Source organism: Diabrotica undecimpunctata, chromosome 1 (assembly GCF_040954645.1).
Source record: "Diabrotica undecimpunctata isolate CICGRU chromosome 1, icDiaUnde3, whole genome shotgun sequence".
In the NCBI taxonomy this organism is placed as follows: domain Eukaryota; kingdom Metazoa; phylum Arthropoda; class Insecta; order Coleoptera; family Chrysomelidae; genus Diabrotica; species Diabrotica undecimpunctata.
In genome coordinates this window covers 38,291,657-38,311,615 of record NC_092803.1, presented here as the reverse complement: position 1 = coordinate 38,311,615, position 19,959 = coordinate 38,291,657, and the positions used below count along the sequence as shown (strand labels likewise).

At 38.5% G+C, this 19,959-nt stretch overlaps 2 protein-coding genes across 2 annotated transcripts; both read left to right on the top strand.

Annotated features, from left to right (window-relative positions):
- The first annotated feature begins 6,974 nt into the window (after nucleotides 1-6,974).
- LOC140439506 (uncharacterized) lies at nucleotides 6,975-7,547 on the top strand. The gene has a single exon (XM_072529498.1). It carries the CDS (start codon nucleotides 6,975-6,977, stop codon nucleotides 7,545-7,547), a length of 573 nt encoding a protein of 190 aa, XP_072385599.1.
- An 8,751-nt stretch (nucleotides 7,548-16,298) lies between these two features.
- LOC140439438 (uncharacterized) lies at nucleotides 16,299-17,647 on the top strand. The gene is made up of 2 exons (XM_072529382.1): nucleotides 16,299-17,365; nucleotides 17,587-17,647. Exons 1-2 carry the CDS (start codon nucleotides 16,299-16,301, stop codon nucleotides 17,645-17,647), a joined length of 1,128 nt encoding a protein of 375 aa, XP_072385483.1.
- The last annotated feature ends 2,312 nt before the right edge of the window (nucleotides 17,648-19,959 follow it).

Genomic DNA, 19,959 nt, shown 5'->3' with positions numbered 1-19,959 from the left:
TGTGACCTATTTTTCTTCATATGCCATCGCCTCTAAGAAAGTGGCAATTCGCCCTTTAAATATAGCTTCTCTAAACATATTAGCAGAAGTGCAATTTACCCAAACCAATCGTTTAAACATAATATGCATCTTCACTCACGACTGCTTTTATCCTACATTCTTCCTTGTATTATTAATTGCAGCAAAAACACGTTTATGTTTACATTTGAATTCTACTTTTTGTACTGATTTCAAAAATTAATGTATAATACATTCGGCTTGAACTGATTAGTTTGTGAGATAGACAATTTTTCTTTTAACAAGATAGTATCTCTCTTACCTTAATTGATTGTAAGTTAAAGCATAATTTAACTTTTTTAAATATCTAACCATACTATTAGTAGGGGAAATATGCCTATGATGGCATGCTGCATTTGATGGCATACCACGTGTAATTTGTAAATCGTTTCCTGTCGAACTATATCGGCTGCATAGGCATGCTCATATACAATGTTTATTTGCAACGGTGAAGTTACAAACACTTATTAGTTCCACAGGTATAAGTCTGTAACGGAAAGTGTAATTTGTCGAGTGTTGAACTATTATAACGCACGTTAACACAAACAGTTTTTTGCCGCTTCTCGTCTGAAGTTAAAAAATCCAAAGTAAGTATGCAATTTTGATTAGTATTAAGCTTCAGTAGGCAATGCATTTTAACTTCTGCCATTGTGGTGCTAGAAGATACCGCTCTGCTTTAAATCTGATGCTTACTTGCCTATGACGGCATAGCAGATATGTTCCAATAATGGCATAGTATGCCACGGTATGCACATGTTATATGCCATCAAAAATTTCAAAAACTCAACTTTTTACTTATATTAAGGTGAAAGTAGATAAACAATACCATTTTGTATGATTTTTAAACAAATTTGGAGCTTTCAAATTGCACAAAATCTTCAATAGTACTTCAATAGTACAAACTTAAATTTAAGTGTATATCTGAAATATACTTAAAGGTTTAGTACAATCCTTAAAAATTGGATTGTCGTTATCTAGTTATACCTTAAACAGTCAAATATCTCCTTATATCAGATATAAATGCTTTGTCTTATTGCAGGGCCTTTGTTAATATGGCCTCTACCAAGAAACATAGGCAGGAGTGGTCGGAAGAGAACATGAATATGACAATTCAACACATTCAAGAAAAGAAGATGGGATGGATGTTGGCTTCCAAAACTTTTATTGTTCCGGCTACGATACTCTCTACAGCTACTTATGTGTATTATGTAGCAATCACTCATGTGATTGATATACAAACAAGATTTTTTGGTCTCAAAACGCTAAATTTGAGACGATTAGTTTTGGAACTTGCTGAGAGAAATAACATCAAGCACAAATTCAACAAAACGACTCGTCTTGCTGGATGAAAGTTTTTGAGATGAGGGGTTTTTTAAAAAGAAATAGTACCATTTCACTCAGAACACCAGAAAATACATCTCTGGCGCGAGCACAAGCATTTAATAAGAACAATATTAAAGCATATTTTATCTCTTTAGCAAAAGTTTTAGATACATACAATTTTAAATCCGAAAATATATTGAACGTTGATGAATCAGGTCTTAGTACTGTTTAAACCAGGCCTCAAAAAGTGATTGCAACCAAGAGACGGAAACAAGTTGGAGCACTGAGCAGTGCGGAATGAGGTCAGCATTTAACAGTTGTGTGTTCAATGAATGCAATTGGTACTTTTGTACCACCTGCATTTATATTTCCCAAAAAAGGTTTAAAAATGAATTAATGGACGCTGCCCCACCGGGAAGTGTTGCTTTTTGCCAGGAGAAAGGGTGGATGTCTTCAGACATTTTTGTTCAATGGCTTTAACATTTTATTCGCTATACCAAAGCTTCGAATGAGAACAAAATATTATTATTGTTAGACGGCCACAGTAGTCATAAGGGACTGTATTTCTTACAAGTTGCAAAAGAGAATGGTATTGTACTTTTCTGCTTTTCACCACACTGTTCCCACCAGGTGAAGCCACTCGACGTGGGCTTTTTTAGTCCTCTACAAACCTATTATAACCAAGAGATTCAAAATTGGTTAAAACAAAATCCTAAAAGACTCGTTACGCACTTTCAAGTTGCTGGGTTGTTTAAAACAGCTTACCTTAAAAGTGCTACTCCTGCTAATGCCATAAATGCCTTTGCCAAAACAGGGATTCAACCTTTTAATCCTGATATTTTTGAGGAACGGATGTTCGCTCCATCATTAGTTACCAGTAAAAATATAAAGAGCAATCAATATCGAACTCAAAACATCCATCTAAACAATGCAGATTATAATCTAGAAGAAAACCTAGAAAGTGGACAAAATCACCCACCTAAAAACTGCCAACATGTCCTTCTAGAAAATACTCAAACAGAATACTCTTTACATAACAATCCAAGATTTATCACCCATTACAAATGTTTCGCAGTCAAACACAAAAAAACAAAAGAAGCGTGGAAAAACAGAGGTAATAAATTCAACCCCCGGAAATTCAAGAATTGAAATATAAGGTTGTTATAAAAGAAAATGTATAACGAAGAAAACTGGCAAACAAAGTTAAACGACAAATAAAACAGAAGATATAACCTAAAGAAAAAGCTACGTAGAACAGTGGATTAGACCGGAAATTTGTGGATGACACTTTTCCTGAAAAACGAACATTATACCGAATGAAAAAAGAAGGGATAGAGAGAAATGATGAAAAGGAACAGGAATCCGCGAGCGATAACAAAATTTTTGAAGATGGTAATTCCGACGTCGCTTTTTTGTATTGTAATGGTCTGTATTCTCTCTCAAAGTCGAAAGAATGCTGAATTAAATGTCAGGATTGCCAATCCTGGTGTCACTCTGAATGCGCTGGGGTCGACAAAAAATGTAAGATATTTTATTGTGTGTTACTTTTTTCTTTGTTGTATTATTGTTCTCTTTAAATAAAATGCGAAAATTCCACTAAGACATATTTTTTTCTATTATACTGCGCATCCATGCCATCATAGGCAAGGAATGTGCCTATGATGACACACTTGACGTGTCTGATATTTCAATTTTTTAATATAAAAATCCACATTCCCGTTGACCTCTATATGTCCAGCTTAATTGGTACATTCGAATGAACTAGAAAAAAAAATTGTAACAAATAGGCTCATGTATTTTAATAAAAAAAAACTAGAGGTGAAGTTAGGTATGCCATCATAGGCATACCTAACCTACTTCCCCTAATACCTTTAAAAAGCAAGAAACAAAAAACTTTCAAAGTTTTTCCCGTTTTGGACATTCATTTTATTCGGTTAATAGTCAATGACAAATTGGTTTAATTTACAACAGAGTATTTTGATACGTGTGCAATTCGATCGCTGAAATGGTTTACACTTTGCAAGAAAGAATCGAAATTGTAGGTTTATACTGCAGCAATAATAATTTTGCAATAGCTGCTGCTAGAATTTTTAATGAAACACGCCATAATATACATGCAACCCATAAGTATAAGATTGAACTGATGCAGAACTTTAGAGCCGTAGGGCCAGTTTGCAATAAAATACATAATCGACAGAAACTCGTAAATAACGAAGCAATCCAAGTAGCCGTTTCAGGGCAAGTTAACTTAGAAGCTGAGCAATCACAGTCAGTGTCAACAATAAGCAGAGCAATCGGTGTTTCACCTTCTACAGCCTACCAAATATTCCATAAATTTAAGTTTTATCCATTTAAAATTAAACTGGCACAAAAGTTAAATGAAGAAGATTTTGATCGTCGTGTCGAATTTTACGAATTATTGATACAAAGCATCATTAATAATTGTTAAGCAATATTTGCCTTTTCGATGAATGCTAATTTTTATTAAATGTCTTGGGAAATAGACATAATTCTTTGGATCACTCTTAGTCCGATAGTGGGCTGAGAGTAATCCACATATTGTACGTGAATTTCACACAGAGCATCCTCAAAGGTTTAACTTATGGTGTGGTATCTTAGAAGATCAAATTATCGGACACTTTTTATCACTGCAAACTTAAATGGCGTATCGTATCTTAAGTTACATAGGGAAGTGGTTGATGGTATCAGAAAAATACTAGAAAACGATAATAACCTGTCCGAAGATTTGGTTGTATTTCAACATGATGAAGCTCTTCCACATTTGACTCTGCCTGTGCGACAATTGTTTTATCTCCTTGGATAACTAGAAGAGAATAGATAATTGTTTAGCCACCTAAGTCACCGGATTTAACACTCCTAGACTTCTTCAGATGGGATATTTAAAAACAAAAATTTGTGCTACTCAGCCAGAATTTCTGGCTGAGTCTGGCTGATTTTCGAAAACAGATGTTCACTTTTACAGTAAGCAGGTCATATTCAAAAAGTAGTGGATTTTAAAACTTCAATTAAAGAGCATATTACATCTTATAAACGTGGGTATAATGTATTTGAGATGCAATACTGAGTAATTTTTTGCTCAAATTCTTTATACAGATGTAGGGATTTAGGAGATGGTTTATACTGAGTAGAAACCAAACTACCTAATATTAATAATAACAAAATTTAAGTTTATTTAAGTACTAGACAACATTATACTTTACATCATATAGGGTATCAAAAAATAATAAAATATAAGTCATCTTAATTTATCTGAGCCTACCTCGACAATTCTCAATCTCAATAACTTAACACAACATTAAGTTAGATATTGTAAACCCATTACTTAGACATATAATTTTGATCAATTTATTTAGAGTTTACATAGCCTCATCCTTCTGTTAATTTCGTCTTCACTTCCTTGTTTCTTTTTTTCTTTTTCTCTATGCATTTTTGTCTAATAAATGTGGAAGAAGATCGACAGCTTTCGCAATGGTGATCGCCGTCGGATAAATCTGATAGGGCACGGATAGAAGAAAAGATGAAAAATATGTCGAAAAGACCAAGTCAGACAATTGACTATATTGTGAGGCTTCGGCAACTGTCTTACATATCGTTTTAGAGTATGTCGTATGTGTAAGAGAAAGGAATGAACTAGAGGGAACATTTAAAGTAAGAAGAAAAAGAGGTTAACAACACGTAAAGGCAAGCATTAATAAGAGAGTAAGAAAGTATGTGAGATGACAAGCGACTGAGAATCGGGCAAAATACTGATATCTGGGAGAAGTTATGTTTTTACGGACAATCCCAATCCGATGCCCTAGTGTGAGAGGGATGGGGTTTGGCTGGTCTCGGCTACATCGGAGGTCCGGCCCAGGGCGCAGATGGTCGACGTGATTCTGAAGGGGATTTTAATTTTAGGAACTCAGTACTGTCGGAAATATTTGGGGTCGGAAATGTATTACCTCTGGCGTCTGTTGGCATATTCTAAAAAAAGCATACAGTATGCAACATGTTGATTTATTTTTAGGTTTGCAGTTGAATTTGTTTACTGAAAGTATGAGTGCCGTATAAAATAAACAGAATAAGAGGTTTTTTTAGGATATATTGTAAATTGGAAGCGGCTACAATGGGAAGTGGACAGCAGCCATGTTGATTAATAATTGTATATTGTCTGTTGGTCGATTTACAAAGAAACTTTAATTATAGAAATGAAAAAATTGATAACTGGTCCATGGCCAAAATGAAGTTGCTTATATTTTCTGAATTTGTTTGTTGAACTCTACATGAACTAGTATGACTCAAAATTAGCTTTATCAGATATAAATTCAATGTTAAAAGAAAGCTTTTGAATCAAACCTGTCTTTCTTTTATGGCAATTCTGTGTGAAACCTGTCTTTCTCCAACAGACCAATGGGAAGCGTGTAAAGTGAGTGGAGGGACTTACATATATTTAATTACTCTATTCGTTTGATGCAAAGTCAGTGTTAGTATTACTAATTTTATCCAGCTATCAACTTTTAATACTAACTTTTGCAGTTTCTTTCTTATAAAATAAGTAGTATTATAGTAATATTTTTCTTCCATTCATAATGAATGTAATATATGATATCTCTTAGTAACCTTCGAACATTTTATGTTCTATATATGAGTTTTTTATGACATCAATCCTAAAATTTATTTGAATCCCCGTTTCATTTGAGAAGCGTCAATACTCGATGCCATTGTTGATTTTGCTTAACATAAGTAAGTTCCTTAATACATCCAATTATAATAGGCCATGATGAGTGATTTTCTTAAGATTACATTACACTAATGTGCAAACACTGAGCCGGTATAAGCAATCCCCCACTTACTGACCAACGGCTCCGGGCGGATGAGTTGGTAGGTGGTAGGGCACTCTTTTGTCCTGAGATTAAGAGATCGATCTCGAAGGCGGATGAACCAAGGTCAACGGCATAAGGATACAGAAGGCAACGGGGAACCACTGTATTAAAGACTCGTAGAGTACCCCTAGTATAAATCATCATGGCAAAGAATAGCGATTCTTTGGAAGTTACTGATCATGGTGATCGGAAACCAAGATCCGGCAGGAGGGTCGCCAATCTGCAAAACCTCTGCAAAATGCGTAATACATCGATCCGTATCCGTATCCGTACATGGAATGTGAGAACGCTATTTGAAGCTGGAAAACTACACAATGCTAGTCAAGAGATGTGTCGGTTACAGATCAGTATTTTAAGACTCAGCGAAGTCAGATCGACAAATGAAGGTCAATGCGTCACCCCAAACGGTACCATATATTTTTCAGGGCAAAATGACAATCATCATAGTAATGGAGTGGCAATAATGGTCACCAAGGAAATTAGTAAGTCGATTATAAACTTTGTACCAGTGTCAGATAGAGTTTTATTTCTAAAACTGTCAACCATTTAGGGAAAACTAAATATAGTTCAAATATACGCTCCTACAGCGGAGAGTAGCGAAGAAGACACAGAAGAATTTTATAAAACCATTGACCAAACACTGAAAGTTGTTAGGTCTAGAGACATTACAATAATAATGGGAGATTGGAATGCGAAAATTGGGAAAAAAGAATGTGGCAAATGGGTTGGAAAATATGGTCTCGGCAAAGAAATGAAAGAGATGATCGGCTGTTGCAATTTTGCAAGGAAAATAATTTTATAATTAAAAACACATTTTATCAACTACCAAGAAGACGAGTATATACGTGGAAATCTCCTGGAGACACCAAAGACCATATTATACGAAATCAAATAGATTATATAACCATAAACAACAGATATAAAAACACAATCGAATCTGTGAAAACGTATCCAGGAGCAGATATAGGGTCAGACCACAATCCAGTAGTGGCACAATTCCGAATAAAACTTAAAAGAGTACAAACTCCTAAGCCCAAACAAGTAATAGATATCAATCGTTTAAATGATAAAACAATTAAACATCAGGTAGAAACAAGCATTCAGGCAAATCTTGAAAAACTTGAAAAGACAGAGAAGATACCAGAACTGGACATTAATAAACACTGGGCCATTATTAAAAAGAACGTGTTGGAGCCCGCTAAAATTAATATTCTGAAGAGAGAAAAACCAAAGAAACAGAAAGAATGGATGAGTGACGAAATTTTGTTATTGATGAATTCTTAAAGTATATGTGACGCTAAAAAACAATGGTTTCAAGACAAATGTAAGGAGATTAAAAACTGGGAAGCCAAATATGATTCGTTCTATCTTCACAAGAAAGTTAAAGAAATGATCAACAATAGAAACAGGAAGCAGACAGTACTGATAGACCAACAAGGGAACATGATAATGGAAACAGAGGAAAAACTAAAAAATTGGCAGAAACACATAGAAAAACTGTTTGACGATCAAAGGCAGCCTCCTTGTGATAGTTTTCCAGAGGAGACGGGTCCAGAAATAAGCAAAGAAGAAGTAATGCAAGCGGTGAAGTCATCAAAGAATAGCAAAGCTCCAGAACCAGACGAACTACCAGCGGATATACTAAAGTTGATAGACGAAGATCAAATCCACTTGTTAGTAGACTTATTTAACAAGATTTATGAAAACAGTATAATTCCTGAAGAATGGCTAAGATCATCGTTTGTCCCTCTACCCAAGAAGGCACATGCTAAGCAATGCAGTGATCATCGCACGATTAGTCTGATGAGCCACACCTTAAAAATATTCCTCAATATAATTCACAATAGAATTTACAGAAAATTGGAACAAGATATCGGAGAAACTCAGTTTGGATTCCGGGAGGGATATGGAACTCGCAAAGCATTATTTGCCTTTAACATCTTGACACAGAGGTGTGTGGACGTGAATCAAGATGTATTTGCTTGTGTCATTGATTACAACAAGGCGTTTGATAACGTCAAGCATGACCAACTTTTAGAGATCTTAGAAGCTAAACAGTTAGACACTCGCAATATAAGAATAATATCTACTCTGTATTATAATCAGAAAGCAGTCGCACGAATCAAAAATAGCACAACAAATAAAATTAAAAAAAAAAAGGAGTTAGACAAGGATGTGTGCTGTCACCAATGCTATTTAATTTCTATTCGGAAGAAATTATGAAGAAAGCATTCGAGGAAGAAGAGATTGGGATAAAAGTTAACGGCCAACCAATTAATAATATTAGATACGCAGATGATACGGTTTTAATGGCGGAGACAGTAGACCTGCAAGCCATTTTAAACAAGTTAGTCACAGCTAGTGAAGAGAAAGGGTTAACAATGAACGTCAAGAAGACGAAATTCATGATTATTTCAAAAAAACAAAGATTGAATGTAAACCTGTACATTCACAATAACGAAATCGAACGGGTGCACAAATATAAATATTTGGGAACAAGCGTTAATAACAACAATCACATCACAGAAGAAATAAAAACTAGAATTGGAAAGGCTCGAGCTGCTTTTGTTAATATGAAGGACATTCTGGGAAGTCATGACATTAACTTAATCCTGAAAATGAGATTGGTTAGATGCTACATCTTCTCGATACTGCTGTACAGAGTAGAGACTTGGACTTTAAACAAGAGCAATATTGATAAACTAGAGGCCTTTGAAATGTGGATATACAGAAGAATTTTGAAAATACCTTGGACGGAGAAAGTAACAAATAGTGAAGTTTTTCGAGGAATGAACAAAGAACGGGAGCTGTTTGATCACCATCAAGAAAAGAAAGTTGGAATATTTTGGTCATGCGATGAGAGGTAAAAAGGAAAGGAAAGATTCAGGGCAAACGAAGCGTGGGGAGACGCCGTATATCTTTTTTCCTGCAATATAGTTATTTCTAGTAATCCAAACGCGACATTTACTATCGAAATACACTTTTAGTGTCCAGCTTTCCATTCCATACAACAAAGTCGAGAACACGTAGCATCTTAAGGCTCTTATCCTCAGATCCAAAGGAAGGTCTCGATTGACAAACATTGTTTTCATTTTTATAAATGCCTGTCTTGCAATCTCAATGCGTGTCCTTATTTCTCTACTTTGGCCATTATTTTCATTTACACAGGTTCCCAGATATTTGTAGTTATTCACTCTTTCTACTTGTTTTCCCTCGATATCTAGCCTTCCTACTGTATGTTGCTTAGAAATAATCATGAACTTGGTTTTCTTAACGTTCATTTGTAGTCTATATTTGATACTGACTTGATGTAATCTATTTACTAAGCGTTGCAATGCTTCTAGACTGTCTGCAAAAACAGCGGCGTCGTCTGTGAATCTTATGTTGTTTGAGATTTTACCGTTTATTGATATACCCTGTTGTTCCTCTGATATCACTTCCATAAAAATAGCTTCGCTGTACAGATTGAATAGCAATGGGGACAGCACGCAACCCTGTCTAATACCTCTTTTGATTTCTATTGTTTTTGTTTCGACATTTTCGATTCTAACCTTTGCTTTTTGATTCCAGTACAGATTGACAATAACCCGTATATTTCGACTTTTCACATTCTTTTCTCTCAACAGTTTTACGAGTTTGTGATGTCGTACTCTATCAAAAGCCTTTTGATAATCTATAAAGCAGACATAGAGATCCTGGTTCATATCTAGTCGTCTTTGCGTGAGAACGTTAAAAGCGAACATAACCTCTCTCGTTCCTAGTCCTCCTCTGAATTCAAACTGGGTGTCATCTATATCTTCTTCTATTTTTTTGTATATTCTTCCATGTATTATTTTGAGGAATATCTTAAGTGTGTGGCTTATTAAGGAAATTGTTCTGTACTGGGAGCATTATGTCGCATGTTCTGTCTTTGGTGGTGTTACAAACGTGGACAGCAACCAATCTTGGGGTATTGCTCCTGTTTTATATACTTTGTTGAACAAATCTAAAAGTATATGCAGTGTTTCTTCGTCAATGCATTTAATTAGCTCAGTGGGTATCTGATCTGGGCCTACTGATTTTGCAGTTTTTGCATTTCTAATTGCCTTTTCTAATTCGCAAATTACTATTTTCGGTCCTGTTTGTTCCTGTGGTTCTTCTTGTATTATTCTATCATCGTCGAATAGTTTCATTATGTATTCTTGCCAAAATCTTAGTTTATCTTTGATGTCTGCAATGAGTTTACCATTCTCATCTTTGAGTATCCCATAGTGTGGTAGCTTTTTGATATTTGTTAGTTCTTTTATTTTTTTATGCATATTAAAGTTGTCATATTTTCTGTCATACTCTTCTATTTCTATGCATTGATCTGTTAACCACTTTTCCTTGGCCTTTTTTATCTCTATTTTAATTCTACTTTGTAGTTCTTGATATTTTGGCTCGTTTCTTCCTTTGGCTTTTCTTCTCTCTTCCATTAATGCTAGAATTTCTGAAATTATTTACTTCTGTTTTTTATTTGTCTTTTAGGGCTTTAAATTTTCTTCAGTAGCCTTTAGTAATGCCTCCTGAATATTGCTTCACTTTTCATTGACATCTTCTGATATTAAGATTTCTTTTCCCACTTCTGTTAGATTTAAGTTGACTTATTCGATGAACTTTTTGATGTATTTCTCTTTTTCTTAATTTTGTGTAATTAAACGTTGGTTTATTTTTAGGTATTACAACCTTTTTGAGTTTCACGTGGATTCTAGCTATCAGCGGGTTATGGTCAGAGTTGACATCTGCTCCGGGGTATGCTTTTACTGCTTTAATTATTGAGTTTTTGTATCTATTTTTGACTAATATATAGTCTATTTGATTTCTGACTATGCGATCTTTGTTGTCTGCAGGAGATCTCCAAGTATACAAACTTCTATCGGGTAGGTGGAACATTGTGTTCATTATTGCAAAATGTTCATTTTGACATATTCCCCAACATATTCGTCAACTTTTCCTCTCCCAACTTTAAAGTCGGGGGAGCATTAAAGTCCCCCATTACTATTGTAATGTCTTCCATTCCGAGAAATCTATTTTTTCCCGATTCTCAGTCGCTTGTCATCTCACATTAGCTTTTGTCTCTCACACTCTTCTTAGATCGCAGATTTTCTTCTTCGCTTTTCTTCCTACGCATACATACACACCTTCCGACCATCGTTATTTTAGCCTTTTTGTGGTTTGTCTCCAAATGGAAGGCAGGGCTGTAATAAACTATCTGCACCTAAATCGATACTGATATCATTCCACTTGCACTGTCACTCTCTCATGCCTGCCGCTATTTTCGCCTATCTTACTCTCTTATTCATACTTGCCTTTGCCCCTGTGTTCTCAACCTCTTCTTCTGCCTGCCTTAAATACTCTCTCTAGTTTATTCCTTTCTCTTACCCATATGACAAACTCTAAAACGATCAGTGACTTCGTCCACAGTATTACATCCCCCGATGTATCCCACTCATTCTTCCACACCCCAATGGATATGGCCTCCTTCTCGCTTCTAACATTCTTGCCTCATTTCTCAGTTGAAATATTTTTTCTCTCTTTGTCTCCAATACATGTAAAGGGTAATCACCCATAGGGCAGCAGCAGATACAGTTCTGTAAGCACTTACTATCCGCAGCAGACTAGCTGTCCGCTCGTACCAATGATTTCTCGCTAGTTGTCAGTTTTTTTATTGCTAAGAAAATTATGAAACACTTCTATTAGAGCTGCACGAAGTCTTTTTTCTATCATATTTAGCATCAAATAAATAGAAACATCTATCATAAGCTTTTCTATATATGCGGATAACAAAAATTCCTTTTTTCAAGTTCGTGTTAATAATTTGGAGAAATTTCGTTTTAAGGAACTGAAATCCTTTACCAATTGTGTTTATAGCTTTTATGAAATATTTTATAAATCTCAGCGTTATGTGAAGTGGTGGCTAAAAAATTTATAGTCTAGTGGTATTAAAATTTTTTGAGATAAGGTACTCCGTGGTAAAAGGAACCTAGGAAATTCTGTTTCAGGTCTTCTAAAAAAATTTAGTTTTATATTCACTCTATAACTTTGCCGACAGGCAAGACTACACTATTTTCTAATACAAATATGGTGTTAAAAATTAAAAAAAAATCTTTTAAGAACTTTTTCTAACAAAAATTTTCAATCATATGACATGGTTTCCACTTGCGCCAGTGGCAAGGGGTAAGTGGAAAACTATCCAAATTTATATATTGAGTTCAATGAAAATCGTTCTGGAGCAGGTAGAAATAAAAAAAAAACATTTCTAAGACATTTCTAATAAAAGTTTTAAAAAATATGGTTATTAGCGAACACTATAGTGATTAAGAGAAATAGGAAACGAAATTAAAACCTCTTGCCTTTTTATAACCTGGGAAAACCTTAATCGTTTGAGCAATACAAATTTAATTTGGTACTCAAATGCGACTAATATGTCTGGTAGATTATGAAAGTAATATTTTCCATTATTTTTTATGCATTTTCAACTTCAACTTGGCATAATAAATATAATTTAAACCTTATTTAACTGGAAATTTCATTAATATGATACCATCGGACATAGCCTCATGATGTAACTCTTGAGAGGGGTTAAAACCCTTATTATATCAATATAGCCGTCGGAATCTGATCTGATCTCAATGAAAGCTTGGTCATCATCTTTGCCGTCTCACTGTGTGTCCCTCCTTTTTATTCTTTTTCGTTTTGTTTTATTGGATTTACGTTCTTTCCATCTTGTTGTATTCTAATTTTTGCTAAATAGTCGGTGCGTGTTATGATTTCAGCGCCAGAATAGATTTTCTTACGCTTTTGTTGGTTTAATGGAGACTGTTTAATATGTTCAAGTAAAATAGTTGCAAAGGAATTTCTTTCAGAAACCCTTTTTAATGCATGATTTTGATTATCACTTTAAAGAGACTGTTTGTGTTCTAACACGATACTTCTAACCAAGTGTATTGCTTTGTTACCATTGGTATCTTTAATCATTTCTTCTTGTTGAGGGTTTATCGCCAAGGCCATTTTTATTTCTCACTAATGATGCCTCCTTAGAATTATAATGTTGAAATCTTTTGAAAGCCTCGGGTTCAAAATTTTTAACAAGATCACTGTATTGCAGACTGGGTAAATACCGACCTTACTTAAACTTCTAATATGGTTCCAACTTAGCTCCTTCCATACTTGTGAAATTACAGAAAAAAATCTGGATTTTGGTAAGTTTGTACTGTAATTTTTTCTTTGCCACTTTATAATCCAAAATTGCCAAATTCATTAGCTGTAGGAGATAGCTAGAATATGGCGGTGGTTTTAAGATAATTATGTCTTCCCTTAAAGCGTTTTCTATAAGAGCATCTAATGTATGAGAAGAGTGGCTGTTATAGATCTGAAAAACGGGTCTTTCTTTATTATTATTCCAAAGGATCGTATGTTTAATATAATTAGAAAATGTTTCCGTTTCCATCCATCTATTTCCTTTGAAAATAATAGGGGGTGGTAATTTTTCTTCTGTAGCATTTTCACTTATTAAGACAGAAAAGTGTTCTTCACATATTACATTATCTAGCTACGTAAAGCTCGAAACTAAAGTGGAAGATCAAATGAATAGAGCAAACAGAGCCGCAAGCTGCCTGAATGAAACAATATGGAGAAATAAAATTATCGGAAAAGAGATGAAAGGCAGAATTTACAAAACATTCATCAGACCAATAATGACATACGAGGCAGAAACATGGCCTGACACAGAGAGGACAAAAAGGATGTTAGAAACACCAGAGATGAAAACACTTAAAAAAAGTTAATGGCAAGACACTATGGGACAGCGCTAGACGTAGAGATATAAGAAGAGAACAAGGTGGAGAACATCAACAACTGGGTAATATATACAAAAGTAGAATGCAAATTTCATATAAGCTGAATGACAACAAATAGAGTAATAAAGACGGCAGTTAGACGGCAGTCGACACAGACAGAGTCATGTACACTTAAAAAGAAGAAGAAGATAGACATTACTTGGCTAAGAATGTTACAGATCTTTAGTGAAGATCATATAATTGGAAAGAAGCAGGTTCAAAGGAAGTATGGTACTAAAATGTAAAGAATATAGTAATATAATCTATGGTATTTCACCGTATATTGTTGTTATTATATAAAAGTTTATCCTAAGCAAAGTAACCTATGGGTATCCAACTTCCCGCCCCCTCACACCCCAACAGGAAGCTCGTAGCTCGGAAATTGTCGGCGAGGCACTGGTGGGGTCACTGACGCCAAATAGGTGACACCAATAAATACCACTAGAAGAGAAGACCAGCCCAACTGCATCTCAGCATGCATCACCGACTAGTCCTTATCCTCACGGAAGGATGAATGGCGAATTCCCGGCGCCAAAAAACGGGGACCTTTTGGCTATGGAATGGTAACCCAGACAGAGGAGTCCAGGTGGAGAAAACCAGCTTTTAAAAAATCCGCAATTCAAGCTGGAAGACATCGCGGCGAAGGATGAATGGCCATGCGTAGTTGGTCGAGAGCGATTCCTGTAAGGAACCAGGCGACACCTCACAGTAATTAGCCTTACTCGGGCATGCGGGGCTCTGCTCGAGTGGACTGCAATTCCCTAGCTACTCGTGGGAACAATATGGAAAATAATATGGAAACCAATATTCCCGAACAACCCGTAGTAGAAAGCCCTGAAGGCACTACTATACAGATAGCGAAGCCGACCAAAAGGAAGGCGGTCAGAGTCACCTCCCTAGAGGAGGTGGATCTAATGACAGACGAGGAGGTTATTAAGGCCAGGCTGGCCGGGGCCTCCAAGAAGAAAGTAAGGGATCTGGTGGGAAAAGGCCAGGATTACATTGAAGCCAAGCGCTCGGTGATCAAGGCCAACCTCACCAAGGTGCTTGGACGACAAAAGGACAATCCCCCTGAGTCTAAAGAGAAGGCGGAGCAAAAGCTGGAAATGGCTACGCAAAAGTCTACAAAGAAGCGACAAAGGTCGGACCACAGTACGCCGCCAGCGGAAGCCAAAAAGAGGCCGAGGAAGTCAGAAATGACTTTTACACAAGCCCTTTGCTCGGCAAAGGTGGCTGTAGTATGTGATGGCTTCCCTGGAGTCAGGATGGAACCCACAAAGCTTAAGGCAGTGCAAACATCCATCTTGGAGGCTCTGGAGAGAACGCCAGAAGAAGGGCCGCAAATCAGGCTGCTAAAGAGCACATTCAAGCCCGGTTACCTGGTAATGACGTGCGCGGATAGTGCAAGCGCACAATGGCTCAGGGACACTACTCCCACTCTGAAGCCTTGGGAAGGTGCAAGCCTCCAGGCTAAGGACGAGAGTGAAGTCGAGAGGCCGTGTTCTTGCACTGTCTACATCCCAGACGAAGACGGAAAGAGGTTGGGGGCGGAAAGTGTGCTGACTCGATTAAGGGTCAGCAACCGAAAGCTCAACACCCGTATATGGACCGTTTTGGGCAAAACACCTGCAGAAAAAGGGCAGGTATGGGTCCTCTCAATGGACAAAGAGTCCTTTGAGGAACTCAACAAACTTCAAATGTGTCCTTACTTTGGCATCGGAAGAATTAAATTCCGTGTCAAGGATGATGGGTACATTAAGAAGGTTGCAGAGGCCGGACCATCGGGGTTGCAAGGCGTAACTGCCGCAACCTCGGCAGTCAAGGCTAAGCAAAAAAGAAAAGAAGTAAAACCTTCAGAGGGGCAAAGCTCTAAAGCAGCGCCAAAGAAGGTTAACACTTCGACCAAACACAAGGCTCGCCCTAAGGATGATAAGTCGAGGGAAGGAGCTAAAGAAGGAATAATCCCGAAAGAAGTCCGTACCGACTTGCAGGGGAGTGCTACAAACCCGCCCAGAAGGCTAGAAGCCACTGAGCGGGTGGCCGCTCCCATGGAAGGGGTAGAGGACACGGGAAAACCCGAAAGTTAGCCTTCAGTTTAGAGGAAGGCAGAGTAAAGGTCCTGCAGGTCAACCTTCATCATGCTAAAGCTGCGTCGGCGGTTTTGTGCAGAAGGTTTGACATGGAAGGCCGGGACTTGGCCCTACTGCAGGAACCATGGCTCCACGGAGGGAAGATTTCAGGCTTGAAGCCGCAACAAGGTAAGTTACTATACGATGCGAAAGGAGAGACACCTCGAGCATGCATTGTATATGGTAACGAAGTAAACTGTACACTGATTCCGGATCTTTGCTCCGGAGACTTTGTTACAGGTATTTCAACCGCTTCCACCGAGGAAGGTAGTAAAAGATGGTTGGTCTGTTCTGCCTACTTCGCTGGAGAGAAAGTCTTCCGCCCAGGCATAGTAGAGGACGTTATAACCTACAGCCGAAGGGAGAACCTTCATCTAATACTGGGATGTGATGCCAATGCCCACCATCTGGCATGGGGGAGTACGAACATCAACAGTCGAGGTGAGTCTTTACTACAGTTCATCTTAAGCATGGGTTTAGAAATAGCCAATATAGGAAATAAACCTACCTTCGTTACGGCCACGCGCAAAGAAGTCTTAGATGTAACACTTTGCAGTGAAAAAACGTACGATACTATAAAGAATTGGCATGTGTCAGAGGAACCTTCATGTTCCGACCATAGGCACATTCGATTTGATTTAATTACTTCGACTCGAATAGTGGCAAGGTTCAGGAACCCGAGAGAGACGGATTGGGAAGGCTATAGAGGCTCACTCGAGAAGTCTCTTGAGGGAGGAATCGGCACCATAAAAGATACGGACGATCTCGAACTGACAGTCGAAACGGTGAGGGGAGCTGTTCTGGCCGCTTACCAGGAGAATTGTCCAGAGAGAGAAAAGAAAGGAAAGAAAAACACACCCTGGTGGAATGAACACTTACAAAAGCTTAGGGCAGATGTAAGAAGGCTATTCAATAAAGCCAAATTCAACCAGGACTGGGCCATTTATAGAGAAAAACTGACGCAATATAATAAGGAGATCCGAAAAGCCAAAAGAGACTCGTGGCGAAAGTTCTGCGAGGAAGTCGAACAGGCTCCCGCATGTTCCAGAATCCACAAGGTCCTGGCTAAGGATGGTATTGTGAATCAGGTCGGCCTCTTGAAGAAAGAGGACGAAACGTATGTAGAAACCCTGGAGGAAAGCTTAATAATGCTCACCAAGGTACATTTTCCCAGCTCATCCATTGACAATAATCCTTCGGTAGAGGTAGCTCATCCCAGAAGGCCTACTAAGGCGGACTGGAAATTAGCTACCGACATCACGAGACCGGAAAAAGTCAGGTGGGCCATCAATAAATTCCAGCCATACAAATCACCTGGAATGGACGGGATTTATCCAGCCTTGCTACAGAAGGGACAGGATGTGATCATCCCGCATCTAACAAAGATCTTCAAAGCTAGTTTGGCATGGAGATATATTCCAACCGCATGGCGAAGGGTGAAAGTCACATATATCCCCAAGGTTGGTAGGGTAATGGACCAGACCCCCAAGTCATACAGACCAATAAGTCTATCCTCTTTCCTAGCAAAAACGCTGGAAAGATTGATAGACAGGTATATTAGGGACGACGTGCTGATGGAGAATCCACTTAGCGATCGCCAATATGCATACCAGCCAGGAAAGTCAACTGACTTGGCGCTGGATGATCTTAACAGACTGCTCTCAAAGTCGCTAGATGACAAGGAGATAGCGGTGGCGACGTTTCTGGACGTGGAGGGAGCGTTTAATAACGTCTCCTTCGAGTCTGTAACGGACGCGCTTAAAAGAAGAGGAGTTCCTGCCTTCATATGCGAGTGGACAAAGGCGACCTTAACAAACAGGATCATTGTGTCCTCGTTAGGTGAAGCCACTATTGAAGCGAAGGCAGGAAGCGGCTGCCCACAAGGAGGAGTTTTATCCCCATTACTGTGGGCTACGCTTATGGACGACCTACTTAATACACTGACCAGGGAGGGTTTTTACTGTCTGGGTTATGCGGACGATTTGGTAATTGTAGTCCGAGGACGCTTTACCAAAATAATTTCGGAGAGACTTCAAGTCGCTCTGAGGATTGTGGACAGCTGGTGTGAGGAAGAAGGCCTAAAGGTTAACCCTAAAAAAACATCTGTTGTTCCCTTCACCAGAAAAAGAGCACTGCAAGGCTTACAGCCACTAGTGCTCAAGGGAGTAGAAATCCCATTCACAAGTCAGGCCAAGTACTTAGGTGTAATATTCGACCAGAGGCTGACATGGAATGCACACATTCAGAAAGTCACACAGAAGGCCACTATGGCCCTGAACACATGTAGACGAATGTGTGGTAAGAATTGGGGGTTAAATCCTAAAATGAACCTCTGGTTGTACACAAGGGTTATAAGGCCCATGATAACTTATGGTTCAGTGGCGTGGTGGAACAAAACGCAACAGTCCGGGGCGATTCGATTGCTCAGTAGCACACAAAGGCTTGCATGCTTGAGTGTTACCGGAGCCATGAGAACAGCCCCAACGGACGCGCTAGAAGTTCTGCTAAACCTACCACCTCTGCATATATACATACAGAGTGAAGCCAGATCAACAGTACATCGGTTGATCCAAGGCCAAGCTCCAATAAGTATGATGCAGGGAGCTGATAACTTAAGGCTATACCAGGACATAAAGGCAGACCCCATTCTAGGAATGCCTGTAGACCGAATGGTTACGAGGTATAGTTTTAACAAAAATTTTCAAATTATAATACCAAAAAGAGAGGACTGGGAAACTGGTCCGCCGCTAACAGCAAACTCAATATGGTATACGGACGGCTCCAAAACGGATACAGGTACGGGGGCTGGAATATATGGCATAAAACCAAGGACGGAAGTCCGGGTATGTCTAGGAACATACGCGACCGTATTTCAAGCCGAATTAGCTGCTATACACAGGTGCGCTATGGAACTAATCGGCCGAAATGTAGATAACGACTCCATCGTTATCTATTCGGATAGTCAAGCGGCTCTAAAGGCTCTCAGTTCGGTACAGGTCGATTCATGGCTGGTATGGAACTGTTTGGATGTCCTCTCTCAGGTGGGAAGTCAAAACAGGTTGACACTTGCCTGGGTGCCGGGACATAAGGGTCATCGTGGCAACGAGAAGGCCGATGAATTGGCCCGAGAAGGCGCATCTACGCCACTGGTTGGTCCGGAACCCTTCTTTGGAATCGCAAATACGATAAAAAGGGCAGCCATACACAAATGGGTGCAACAGAAGTCTCTTGAGTGGTGGAACAACTCACCAGGACAGAGGCAGGCCAAACAGTTCATCAAAGGACATTCGGCTAAATTTACAGCAGACTTACTTTCGCACAGGCGCAGGACTGTCAGAATGATAGTGGGTCTGCTCACTGGGCACTGTAGACTCAATAGACACCTGAGTCTCATAGGCCTGACAGAAGAGGACACCTGTCGTTTCTGTCTGGACGAAGAGGAAACCGCTCTACACGTTCTGTGCCATTGCGAAGGTCTCTCACGAATGCGGTTTCTAGAACTCGGAGAGGAAAAACCGGAAGCACCAGGCTACATGAAAAGGCCACTATCAAGGCTGTTGAGTCTCATTAAGAGGACCAAGCTAGATGAAGTGCTTTAAAATAAGGGGGAAACACAATAGATCTGCAAAGGTCGCAGTGTATCAGGCTCTATTGGCCGCCCCATTTTCTACATTCTACAACCTATGGGTAGTAAAAATTAAACAAAACACA

What these genes read in the sequence shown, in the direction of transcription:
- LOC140439506 (XM_072529498.1), top strand. Translation starts at nt 6,975, where the DNA reads ATGTGGCAAATGGGTTGGAAAATATGGTCTCGGCAAAGAAATGAAAGA.
- LOC140439438 (XM_072529382.1), top strand. Translation starts at nt 16,299, where the DNA reads ATGGAAGGCCGGGACTTGGCCCTACTGCAGGAACCATGGCTCCACGGA. An exon ending in TTGAAGAAAGAGGACGAAAC is followed by an intron (nt 17,366 to 17,586) that starts GTATGTAGAAAC and finishes GGATTTATCCAG; the next exon opens with CCTTGCTACAGAAGGGACAG.